The sequence below is a fragment of the Thunnus albacares genome, chromosome 4 (genome assembly GCF_914725855.1).
Source record: "Thunnus albacares chromosome 4, fThuAlb1.1, whole genome shotgun sequence".
NCBI classification, from domain to species: Eukaryota; Metazoa; Chordata; class Actinopteri; order Scombriformes; family Scombridae; genus Thunnus; species Thunnus albacares.
This window is the reverse complement of record NC_058109.1, coordinates 29,446,199-29,459,404: the sequence shown is the minus strand read 5'-3', so window position 1 is coordinate 29,459,404 and position 13,206 is coordinate 29,446,199. Positions and strand designations below refer to the sequence as shown.

The 13,206-nt window shown below is 40.0% G+C and overlaps 2 protein-coding genes across 2 annotated transcripts; one reads left to right on the top strand and one right to left on the bottom strand.

The window, feature by feature from the left end:
* Positions 1-2: 2 nt before the first annotated feature.
* On the bottom strand, positions 3-3,188 carry si:dkey-13a21.4 (uncharacterized protein LOC494576 homolog). The gene is made up of 5 exons (XM_044348731.1): positions 3,081-3,188; positions 2,687-2,813; positions 2,377-2,595; positions 1,067-1,192; positions 3-958 (listed from the first exon to the last, which is right to left on the bottom strand). The coding sequence occupies exons 1-5, from the start codon at positions 3,134-3,136 to the stop codon at positions 872-874; spliced, it is 615 nt and encodes a 204-aa protein (XP_044204666.1). The 5' UTR covers positions 3,137-3,188; the 3' UTR covers positions 3-871.
* A 4,634-nt stretch (positions 3,189-7,822) lies between these two features.
* Positions 7,823-12,797, top strand: gata1a (GATA binding protein 1a). Its single transcript, XM_044350241.1, has 6 exons — positions 7,823-7,925; positions 10,111-10,333; positions 10,447-10,953; positions 11,475-11,620; positions 11,767-11,892; positions 12,027-12,797. Exons 2-6 carry the CDS (start codon positions 10,120-10,122, stop codon positions 12,312-12,314), a joined length of 1,281 nt encoding a protein of 426 aa, XP_044206176.1. The 5' UTR covers positions 7,823-7,925; positions 10,111-10,119; the 3' UTR covers positions 12,315-12,797.
* Positions 12,798-13,206: the final 409 nt, after the last annotated feature.

Here is a 13,206-nt window from a genome sequence, read left to right as displayed (position 1 = left end):
CGGCTCTGTATTTCAGACTACAGATGGTGTGCAAGCTAACTGTGATGTGTTAAACCCGTATGTCTTTGAATGGGGATGTCTTGGGAAAGAAAGCTTACATAGCCGGAGTGTACTCACTTGTAAATTAGTTCGTTCATAGAGCAAGAATAAAACAAACAAAAGAAAGAAAAAAAAAAAAAAACATCTTGGCCTTTTATATAATTACCTGTAACAAACTGTTTTTACATGTTGGTCATCTCTTGATTGCCTTTTGTGTCTTTACTTATAAAAGAAACAAATATATATATATAAATATATATAGTCTCCCTGATTGTTCTAATTTGCTTCTGTCGAGCTGATTCACTGTAGGAGTCTGAATCACTGCTAGAATCATTACAACACAAACTTGTACAGGGAGGATGTGTCTGACTGGACATGAGTGTATATCTACTTTGTAAGGGCAGATTCAGTTGTGATGGTAACGGCCAGGAAGATCAGAGCCAAAGGTCTCGCTTGCCGCCTTTTTCTCCGGCTCGCACCTTGGCTTATGTTTGTGGTTTTCTCTCCCGATTTCTTTCTAGAAATGAACTTTCTCTTCATATGCATTCATAATTTTGTGCGTGTCAGTGTGTCTGTTGAACAAAACTAGACATGCATGCAAAAGCAGTGTATTTTAGTAGTGATGCCTTAAGTTAGACCATAAGCTGAAGGTTCTCAAAAAAAAAAACATTTAATGAGTTTGTTCCTCTCTCCATGTGGTATACAATTGTGTCCTTTCCTTCCACAGTACCTTTGCTGGGTCACTCTTTTTGCACCCTCGTTAGATAGGTCATCATCAGCAGTGCCGAGGTGTCTCTGAACTTTCCCTCCCACACTGGGATGAGTGCTGCTCTCAGCACTGACAGTCGTTGCGAGTTTCTCTCAGCTGTTTGCAGGTTATCTGGAAATGTCCTGTATTTTCCAATGTGTGTTTTTTGTACTGTAGGGAGTAATGTATCTTTTATCATCAAAAATAAACATGTTAAACATAGAGGGATGTTGTGTCTTTCCTCTCTTCACTAGAAAATATAAAGACTGACTGAATCACCTGTTGCAATCCGCTCTGTGCTGCTCTCAGGAACGGCTTTTCCACGTCTAGATCCGCTTTGGCGCTTCCTTCAAAGTACTCCGCTCCTATTTCTTCACACCACTGCAGAGCCTGTTGGCGAGACACCTGCAAGGAGAGACAAACAGCAGATAGCACATCATTAGGGGAAAAAGTAACCACAATCTCAAGTCATAAATGCACTGCAAGGATCGAAAAGTTATAAGTTACAATTCCAGTTAATGTGACTGAGAAACTTTTTCATGTGCTTTTTTTGGGGTACACTCTGAATCCATTCAGGCCTCTTTGCCCAAAGTAGATTTTTAAAAGGCAACAACCTCAGAACAGTTGGTGGTTTGTTTAGAAAAATGTGACAAAGCTTTCCTCTAAAATCAAAAGGTCACTTTGAGAGAGCAACACTGAAGGGTAGTGGGACTGGTTCTTTGGGTGTATTACCTGGATAGCACATTGGACCTGCAACCATTGTTTTCATTATTGACAACTACTTTTTTCAATTAATCAATTAATCATTTAGTCTATAGAACTGTGAAAAATGCCCGTTAAAATTTCTTAAAGCCTGAGATAATGTCTTCAAATGTCTGTTTAATCTGACTCAACAGTCCAAGACCCAAAGATATCCAGTTTACAATGATGTTAAAACACAGAAAAGCCTCACATTGAAGAGAATGATTAGAATTTATTAAATCAATTATCAGAATAGCTGCTAATTCATTTTTTGACTTTGTGTTCAGCTCTAGCTATGACTACATGTAAGTAGCACCGAGTCAAACTCAGTAGCAAAACATCTTCAGTCTGTCCTTGATTTCTAAATTATATAATATGACCAGTGTGACTGAGTCATGAACGTTTCACATTATTATACTTTATGTCAGAATTAGACAAATGTGTATTTTATCTATTTTAGCTGTTATGAAGCCAAACATGCTGTGTGTTATTAACAGTCAGTTAGTCACAGTTACATGTTAAACCTCTAAAACCTGAAAAATCATTTCTACTCACATTTATTTGCCAAATCTGGTTCACTGAGGATTTAAAGAGTTTTATCAGTCTGGATTTCAGTGGAGCGCCGACTAGAAATGCCTTTTATTTTTCCTGACAATAGTTCTGTCTGAAATAGTTATTAAAGCAGCTATGATCAATATTTTAATATGACTACTTGTATGTGATGTGAAAGGAGTTGCTCATAGAGATGAACTGCCAAAAAAATCTAAAAAGCTATTATAGGTTTAATATCAGCTTTCAAAAAAACACCTACTGAATACTAGTACATATGATCTGAGTGTTTAACTGACCTCCCGGTTGCTCAGGTCAGTTTTGTTGCCCAGTACGATGAAGGGGAAGTCAGATGGGTTCTCAGGCTCACCCTGGACCAGGAACTCCTTCCTCCACTCCTCCAGGGCGGAGAAACTGGTCCTGAATGTGACATCAAACACCAGCATGCAGCAGTGGGCTCCTCTGTACAGAGGTGTGCCCAGAGACTGGAACCTCTCTGTGCCTGCTGTGTCCCAGATCTGACACACATAAACAGACAAACGTTACATCCGCTCTGTAGACCAGGTTAGGTGTTATAGGGAGCACGTGCCAGTGTCCTTGGTGACTTACCTGCAGTGTGACTGTGTCCCCACCTATGTTTACTGTTTTGGACAGGAAGTCAGTCCCTATGGTGGACCGGTACATGTTGGTGAAACGGTGATTCACATATCTGTTCATGAAGGAGGATTTTCCCACCCTGAGTAAACACACACACACACACACATAAAGGTATAACACACTCAAATCTCATACTTCAAATGACATTTAACATTCATCCTCTATCTCACTGTGCTGTTAAATGGCTAACTTTTACACTTTTGTCCATTATAAATGATACACCTCTGATTTGTAGCCTAAATCAAACAGGCGCTGTAAATGAAAGTGAAAGAACTGTCGACGGAGCAGTAAATCAAAACTTTTCAATAAGTAAAATAATTAAGATAAAGAAGCTCGTTGTCTTTACCCGGAGTTTCCTATGAGGATTATTTTCAGAGTAACTGGGCTTTTTCCTTCGCTCATGTTTAAATCTGCTTCCAACCACCGAGCTTCAGCTGCAGCTGCCTTCAAGTACTCCTCGGAATTTTGCCACTCACCAAAAGTTCTTTTTTTTTTTTTTTTTTTACAGTAACCGAGGATTTTAGTGATACTGAGATCATGAGTCCACCAACACACCCATCTGACCAGACACCAAGAAAGTCCATGGAAAAAATATATTAACGGTTCATTGACTTTTCATGCAATCAATGCTATTTATTCAACTTTTCAATTATATTTTTTCAAATATTTTTTTCCCAACTTGAAGGTCAAATGCTGTTTTGAAGCTTTTCTTTCATCTCAGGAACAAAATTGTTAATTTTAGAAATCAAAGTGTCCGAAGCTACCTGACATTATCCAGGTGCTACTTTGCGTTTTGTTTATGTTCTCTATGGTTGTAACAGCATTTGAAGGCAGCATGTGACAGCTGCTTTGTCTGATTGGCACATTTCTGACCTCTGTCCTGCCTGAGTCACAAACCAGGTCAGCTGATTTCTAGAAATCTTTCTAGATTTTATTCATAAATATACTTCTGTAGTTCATCGTAAAACAGTTCCTGAGACTAATTCAAATTTTAAAAAAGAATGAACCTGCAATCTATATCATATTGGATAGTTTCTGTATTCTCCACTAGAGGGCAGTAGAGACTTCAGGTGCATCACCAGGTGGTTTTATCTACAGTATGTCTGTTGATTCACTGAACAATTTTGTTGTTCAAGTGGATGTGAAACCAACTTATTTAATGTTTAAAATGTGAACTTTTTTCTACACAACATTAAAGATTCTGATTCTTATATTCACTCACATTTTGCATTTCTAACTGTCAACCACAGTAACATGTAAGAAGCGAGCAAATAAGTTTCAACTGATTACATTCAATAAGCTACTTGGATCTTTTAAATCCTTAGTATGACACTATGCAAATATCACAGTGAAGCTGTAAAATATTATGAAAATTAACAGATTAACAATTATGCCACAAAAAAATCCTAAAACCATACAACACTGACCTGCTGCTGGGTCAGTCATTACAAACTGCTGCTGTGCGGCCAACTTTATTCAAATCAACAGAGCTTTAGTTTCAATTCTAGTGTAGATCTAAATATGTCAGGCTGAATATGAGACAATGTGTATACAATTATGGTGAATGTTTCCACTTTAAGAAACGGTGCAGCCATAAAAAAAAATAGAATTGGGACAGAATATTGTACTCAGAGTAAACATTGCATACTTTCAATTAAGAGCTGCAACAAACTGATGCAGATTATATGTGATATTGTCAGACAGTGTGAAATATGAAGATTTTAAAAGCCTTAAAGCTACTTATGGAGAAATAAATAATAAAACTTGATGTTAAGGGTTAGAATAATACTATAAAACATAATAAGATTACTATTGGCAATCACAGACATTGACATAAAGTAATATAATACAGTACATTATTCATAACAGGTACAAATAATGAGGTGGGTGAAAAAATAAAGATAAATTGAATATGAAAAATGATCAATAAACACTAACGTTCCACAAAAAATAATAAACAGGCAGCTGCACTATAGTAAAAAAAACAAACAAACTAAAAACACATTATTATGATAGTTTAAAAAAGAGAAAAACACAATTATATACATGCAGTTATGCTTAGATGCTTCTACATATGTGTGTTGTGTTGAGACTGTCGGAGAAGTAGCCAGCAGAATACTGAGATTACACAAAATCATCCATATAAAAGTTATGACGTCTCAATGATGAGCAGCAAAGTGCCACTCATCCACCTTACTTCATTGCAGAGACGCACACTCATAATACACTGCTACTACACAGCACATCATGTTCAGATCACAGTCATGTGCCAAGAAAAGCACACACACATTAGTTATTATTTGTGTGTGAGTGAGTATGTGTGTGTGTGTGTGTGGGAGAGAGAGAGAGAGAGAGAGCTCTCCTGGGTATACCACTGTCGCTGCAGGCCCTGTGTGGCAGAGATAAGACCACCGCCTACACAGAAGCCTGCTTCTTGGGAATTAGAAAGCTGTCCCCAAAGTCCACTGGTGACACACAACACCATCCATCTCCCAGTTGCAACCTCCCAACTGTCCAACAAGACATTCTAGTGTCAGCTCAACCTGCTTCTGTTGAGATACTGTCAACAGAACGGCCATGCTGTGTGTGTGTGTGTGTGTGTCTGTCTTTGCGTGTGAGAGTTGTACGGCGCCCTTTTCCAGCGGACACGCACAACCACGGACATGCTGCAATGTCCTGTAGGTCTATGTGTACGTCTGTGGTGCTGTATGACAGAGAGCGGCGGGCCTGTAATTCCTGGGCTCCTCCTTTCATCTTGATAACGCCTTATCAGAGCAGAGCAGCCCGCTCACACAGCGGCAGCCGCCACATCCCTGCCCAGCTGTCCACACTGCCACACACAGACCTCATCTCACACTTTCAGTCATAATGTTACTCATTCACACAGACTGCTGCTTTCCTGTGAGCAGATCAGCTCTTTTCAGTTCAGTTTGTATATAATTGTCCCTCAGAGGAAAGTTTCCATGCAGATAGAAGCATAAATACAAAGAGATAAACCTGCTGTAGACACATAACACAATAAATTAGCATTAGAGACCATTTATCCTCCCATCTTTCTCTTTTCTCATTATGTGTTTTCAGGGTCATGGCAAGCTGGAGCCTTCCCAGCATGCACTGGGAGAGAGGTAAGAAACATTCTGCACAGGACTCAAAACACATTCACACTTACAAACAATTTAGGGTTTCCAATTCACCTGACGTTCAAACTTTGAACCAAGGGCCTTCTTACTCAGGCAACCGTCCTAACCACAAGGTCACAGTCCTAATTATGGCAAGAAAACAGCCAAAATAATACTTTAAAAATAACTGATATTACCAATAGTCTCCTTGCAATCGTGCAGTAAATAAAAAACAAAGAATTTATTTTTCCCCCCATGGGTCAATTGGTTGTGCAGCAGTGTAACACAGCACATGAACACAACATGCAAATATAAAACCATAAAATAAGTACAAAGAAAGCAAATTTAAACACATTTAAACAATTTAAAACAAACGATTACAATATAAATACATATAAATAATGTCAAATTTAGAGGTGTCTAGGATTTGGGTCCTGAGTCAGTAGGTTTGTGTGCTCAAGTCTCCTTCTCCTCACAGATAATGAAATGCTCTGAACCCTCCTCGCTGGGAAGTCTCCATAAAGGAGATGAAGGATGTTAGAAATACTCATGAGGTCATGGCTCCTTCTTGAGGCTTTTATAGATAACAGCTGTTGTTTTCTTACCTGGTTTAGTTGGAAAAAATGATTAACCCTTCAATCATACTGTTTTGCACATCTTAAAATGCCTTATTTTTAAGAAAATGCAGCAAAAAAATGCAAACAAAGATGTAAAGAAAGCATATTGAGGACATGACCTCTATGTTTTCGGTTGCGGAGAGTTGTTCTTGCTTGACACCAACCTGTGACCCTGCTGAATTTTACTATAATATATTCAGCAGTTTGTTTCTGTTGGTAGACGATGAGAATTTCGTGCCGAGTAACTGTAGAAAGCATGAAAAGCCTTTAGGAAACGAGTGGCTCAAATACAAATGTGTGCCACAGTTACCATGACCTATTTATTGATTTGCATCTGGCCTAACGGATGCAGTTTATCTGCCCGTCACTACCTTCAGGAGATATTGTCTGCGCCGGTTTTTAAAAGGTAGAAAAAGTCCTAGTGTTGAAATAAAAAAGGCCTCAATTCTTCCCAACTGTTTTCCTCCCCTGATTTCCCTGAAAACTGTAAATGAACAAAGAGAGAGGAAAGTTGGGGAGCTGCTTTGACTATCAAATGACTGGGACAGTGCGGGGCTTGTGCACAGCCAGGCCGTGTCCTGACCATATCTCTCTCCATGATTGCAGCTCCACTGCCAATTTGCATTACTGTGTTCCACTCTAAGCTTTGCTGGACCACAAAGAAATTGAGTCTTTGCATTTTATATTTGCTTTGTTCAAATGTCTGTCAAACTCTTTTCCATGTGGGTCTGGTCTTATCAGGGGCTGTATGCACATTTCATCAACAGACAAAAAGCACCCATCCTGCATGCTGACTGCTGACAGCAGCTCTATGACATCCTGTATGTTTCATTTATGTGTGTATCTGCGTAAATATTAAAACTTAGACATAGAAATATATATATTTCACACACACACACGCGCACACACACACTCACACACACACACACATATATATATATTGTTCAGCTACATCTAATTGTTTGATAATGGCCATGGTTTTGTGCTGATACACTTTTTACATGTGCTGCTTCCTCTGGAAATGATTCAATATACAAACATGTTATCATTACTACATTACCATCACACACAGCCATGAGGACCAAGATTTAAAGCTGACACCTTCACCTTTTGCCTCAGATGTCAAAAGCCCCTCCTAAGACCAATATTCAAACTATTTTTATTTTATATTCCTAGATGAATTAGACACATTTTGAAAAGTCAGAGCTGTAAACATGTTACATCTGCCCTCATACAAGCTCTTTCTGTCTGGATCAAAGAGGTGTGTCTTTCAAAAAAGTTGTCCCCAACCCCTCCCACAGACTGTCTCTTAGCCCTGAACTTTGCTGGTGGTTTGAGAAGTTGTTCTTCTAGCCATCAGTCCATACTGAGGTAGGCAGTCGCGCTGTGCCACCATCCACCTGGCTACATTAATCTAACCCTGTGTCCTAAACTCACCTCGCTCAGACCACTCAGGTAGGTGACCCCTCGGCTCTTTGTCTCCTGTCGCTCTTATTCTTCAGTGGACACTGGTGTTTAATGGATCTGGTAAAGAATAACTGGTTTATGAAAGCATATTTATGCATTTGAAACTTTTGCTGGTCATTTAATATCACTTCAGAACATTTATTGCTTGATTGACTGTAACCTGTGGAGATATGAGAGGTGAGGACTTTGCTTTAGGAGGACAGAGATTCTGTTTTCCCCTCAATGACATTGATAGTTTCTCTCAAACTTTATTTAGATTAATCATTTAATATATTTTTTAACTTTCTTAATTTAGATTTATATTTTTCTCCAACATATCGCCATGCATTTATCTAACTGTATGCTTTTAGATAACTTAGTTCAATCAATTTATATCCAATTAACTTAATGTTGTATGTATGTAAGTAAACGTATTAATATAAATAACTGTACTGCCCATTAAGCTTTCAATAAGGACAGCCATTAAGCCCCAGATTGATTAATCATCTCTGTGTAAAGCTTATATCTGAGGCAGTTTCAGTCCAAATTATGAAATCCATCTAAATGCGATTATGTGCGTCAGTTTTTATTCCTTGTTTCCTCAGTGCAATCTCATTTGATCGTCTCCCAGTAACGTGCCGTCTCACTCCGCTGTGCTTTTTTACATTCGTCACATTTCTAGTCTGACAGATTTCTATTAATCAGATGAGATTATGGTGGTGTTGTATCAGTGGAGCTGGATATATTTAGCATTATAATAATGCAGTCTATCAGATTTTCTCAGACTTTATCAGACACTATCTGCCTCTTCTCTTTCCTCTTCTCTTTCCTCTAAAGATATGAAGCGAATGTGGCCTTGTCCGTCCCCGCAGTTCACACATACTGCTTTGTTTGTTTCACTGTCACTTTTTCTTTAAGTTTTTGTTTAATATTATTATTTAAGGACAATGTGCCTTTTATGTTCTAGTCTTTCATCTCAGTGATTAAGAAATGTATCATTGAAACACACCACATACATGTAGACGACTGGTGTGAGAATCTCACGTAATCTTGTAAGCAGTGGAACAGAAATTGCTGCTAAGACAAAAAAAAAAAAACCTGAAGTTGTTTTTTTTAGTTGGAGCACTGTGCTGTTTGTCCACCCTGTGGGGCGTCCCTGAGGACATATCTTTTGCATTCTTTTAACTGGCACACCTATAGTTGAAAGGCCACTGGTAACCGTTTGGTCACTGGCTACATCCCCACACTTATAGACCCATTTATTTTTAGTTTTTACTTTCAGCCACAGTCAAATGAGGATCCTAGAAAAGGAAGTTTGAAGAAGCCGGCTGTCGAGAGATCTTGTCTCTGATAACTTCAAGTTACACTGGTTGTTGTCAGGGGCGGACTTTATTTTTGATTTTTTTTTTTTTTTTTTAACTGATGCTCTTTGTTATTGCATTATCCCCTTTGCTGCTAACACTGCAAATTTCCCTGCTGTGGAATTAATAAAGGATCTTATCTTATCTTTACTATTAGTCAAGTTAGGCAACTGCCTGGGGCCCCCAATGAAAAGGGCCCCAAAGAACTATAGATTTATTATGATGTTTGGATGTGAAAATTATTGAATTACTATTGTTACTATTCTAACTCATTGTACCCCGTAATAACTTACAACAACTGTATACTTCTACTTCAGAAGAAAACATTGTGGAACTACATTTACCTGACAGATAAATGTTATGTTGCAGATTTAGATTTTACTCACAAAATATAAAAATTAAAATATGATGCATTATTATTCATTAAGTATCCAGCTTTATATAAAATAGTGAGAATTAAAAGCTCCACCTTAAACAGACATTAAGTAAATTTAAGTACATTGTACTGATGATTCCTCTCTGTCACTCTTCACTGCAAGTAAAAATTTGAATGCGGTATTTTTACTGTGTAATATTAATAGTTTTACTATTAATAGTTTATATTTTTACTTGGCTGTTGTGAGGTGAAGAGTGTGGTGAATATCTGCCTCAATCAAAGTTACAGTAAATCACACAGTGGAGATGCTGGACACATTTAATTCCTGCGTGCCTTCATACAATCTGACTTCAGTGCTCAGTTTTTGAAAAATGAACCTGATGTTGCATTTAACGCGAATCTCAAATACACTGTTGATTTCTCCAAGTCTGTGCACTTTCTGGTTGTCCTGCCACAGGTTATCAGCATGGAGGATTCCTCAGAACAGTCCCACTGGGTGTCTCCATCTCTGCTCAGCTCAGATCCTCTGGCCGCTTTCTCCTCTGAGCCCAGCCTGCTGCCTCCAGGAGAAGAGGGAGAGCCCTTCTTCTCCGGCCAAGACTCCGACTACACCAGCCTGCCCTCCTTCTTCTCCAACCCGAGCCACGGCCGAGCGCCGTCCACCTACAGACATAGCTCGGGTCAGTGCTCCCACCCACTCTCACCCATCAGACCCACCTACTCAATCATGATGCTTTAAAAATGATGATAAAAGCTGTAGATGACTTTGCCTATTCTGTCTCTCGGTCCTAAGTCCGACAGGTGTTCTCCTCACCAAGTCTCATCAGCAACCTCCAGCTGCTGGACGCGCCGGGCGGCCACTCCCTGAGCTCACCCTACAACCCTCCGGCCTCCACCTGGAGCAGCAGCCCCCTCACCAAGACCCCTCTGCACTCGCACACCCCAACCTCCCTGTACACCCCCAGCATCACCTCCTCCTTCACCACCTCCAGAGATGGATACTCTTCTCCGGGCAGAGACGGCAGGGAGAGCCCCCGGCTTCAAGAGGCCCTCAAGGCTGAGCGCATGAGCCCGCTGGGGGGTTCGGGGGCCAGCAGCAGTTTTCTGAATCTGACCCCTGCGGCTGGGAGTGTGTACACATCGTCAACCCACTCCCACCCCCACATGCTGAGCCCTTACAGCTCGTACATGAGCGGGCCTCAGGAGTACAGCTCAGCCGCCCTCTACTCGGGCCCCGGGGCCTGGATAAGCCCCTCGTACTCACCTAAAATGCGCAACAAGATGAGGATATCCACTCCAGGTGAGAACACAATGAGACGTGTTATATTCTGTGACTGGATGTTGTTTGGTCCGTAATTTAATTACAGGAAAGATGGGTCAACGATTTATATAAAAAAAACATCTGAAATTGAAAGTTGATTCTTGAAAACAGGCAAAACAGTTTCACCACAAGGTTCATTGAGAAGCTGTTCTGGAGCTTTCAATTGTATCACATGATCTTCTTCAACAGTTGTCATAGAAATTGCATGACAAGTGGGAAACTCCATCTGCTGAGGAGGATCATGTGATCTGATCAAAAGCTCTAGAACAATAGACCTTGTGGTATTTTTGTCCACTAACGAGATATTAATTCGCCTCATGTTTAGTGGACCATGAGCGAGAGTAACTGTAAGATATTTTTTCAGATTCTTTTTCTAAATATTGCCTTGATTTTCAGAAAGTATTTTCCTCTAAAATGTGTATGTGGCATTTTGTCATAAACCCTTGTACTCCATATACTAAAGTGTGCAGTAAGAACCGTGTACTTTTGATTTTGAACAGAGGCCAGAGAGTGTGTTAACTGTGGAGCCACAGCTACGCCTCTGTGGCGCCGGGATGGTACAGGCCACTACCTGTGTAACGCCTGCGGACTGTACCACAAGATGAATGGTCAAAACAGACCTCTGATCCGGCCCAAGAAGAGACTGGTATGACACACTGAGGTTGCACTTGTTTTGGTGGCTGATTAGAAGAAAATGAAATATTTGCTTTTTTTTTAAAATCAGTCAATAAACTACAGTCCGTTTCACTTTTTGGAAAAAGAAATCCTGATGATTTCCTCTCTGTGTTTCAGATTGTCAGCAAGCGGGCAGGTACACTGTGTGCCAACTGTCACACAAGCACAACAACACTGTGGAGACGCAATGCCAATGGAGAACCTGTGTGTAACGCCTGTGGGCTCTACTTTAAACTGCACAATGTGAGTCAGTTAGCTAAAGAAAGCATCCCTAAACTGCTGCACAGCTCCATGTCTGACATATGGAGTATTTTACCCAACATAAATATGCTAAGGAGTAAACAATTAAAAAAAAAACAATTCCTCTTTCCTCACAGGTCAACCGGCCCCTCACCATGAAGAAGGACGGCATTCAAACACGCAACAGAAAAGTGTCCAACAAGAACAAGAAGAGCAAGAAGGCTGCCATGTTGGAGTCGTACTCGGATGTGAACCAGCCATCCTCCATGGACGACAACTGTGGGCCCTTTTCCCTCGGCCCCGGGACTCTGCTGACCTACAGCCACACGCCGCACCTCATCCCAACACCGTCGCCACTGCACCCCTCTGCCAGCTTACCCTACACACACCACCTCAACACCGGTATGGTGCCAACACTGGTGTGAAAGAACCAGACAACCTTTACTGCAGGGGGACACAGTTCTTACCAATCAATGCATATATAATTATAAATCAGCACGCTTGCTTGCTTGCCAGTTACTTGTGTGGATTTGTACATATGTGTTTCTACACTGGATGTCATGTGAATGAAGTTTTCTGTTTATTTTCACTGTATTTTAAGGGGGAAACTCCAAGTTTGTAGATATTATTTTGATCCAGAGCTTGTTTTAATTCAGAGGAAATTATTCTACTGAGGTTCCCGCACATGTATACACACTGATAGGAATTGTTTCAGCTGTAAATATTAACTAAAAAACCTGATTTGATTGCCATATCTGTGTCCTAATCCCTCTTCTATTATTCATAATGTGAAATTATATTTTGGTTTTGTGTTGTATGGGTCTGTTTTGTATTTCCAGAATTGATATTTACCATGAAATTGAAGCTCTACAGGGAAAATAATAAAATGTTTGACTCATTCCGTTGGAGTTGTGAAGGCTGTTGTCTTTGATGTCATTTGAATTCTCAGTTCATCTGCTCAGTTCAGTGAACTGACCACAGCAAAGCCTCCTGTGTGGAGTTATTGTACTCTCCTGCTCAGGTATAATAGTCTCTTTGTGCAAGGCAGCGCTCCACTTTGACAGTGTAATTGTACATAGCGGGTTATGCAAATTCACCATTCCGCAGAAGTGACAAACATTCAACTAAAGTGCAACACTTTTATATGCAACTGCTTTCAAGTTTAGTACACCTCTGCCGGTTAATGACCGACTGTTCAAACACACATGCAAACAAGGTCATGTTTGTATTTATTACTCAGTGCTGTTTATATGCTCATGAGGGGGATTTTTTTTTTCAAGCATAAAATTTCCACTCTCATGTCATGCTTGAATGCAA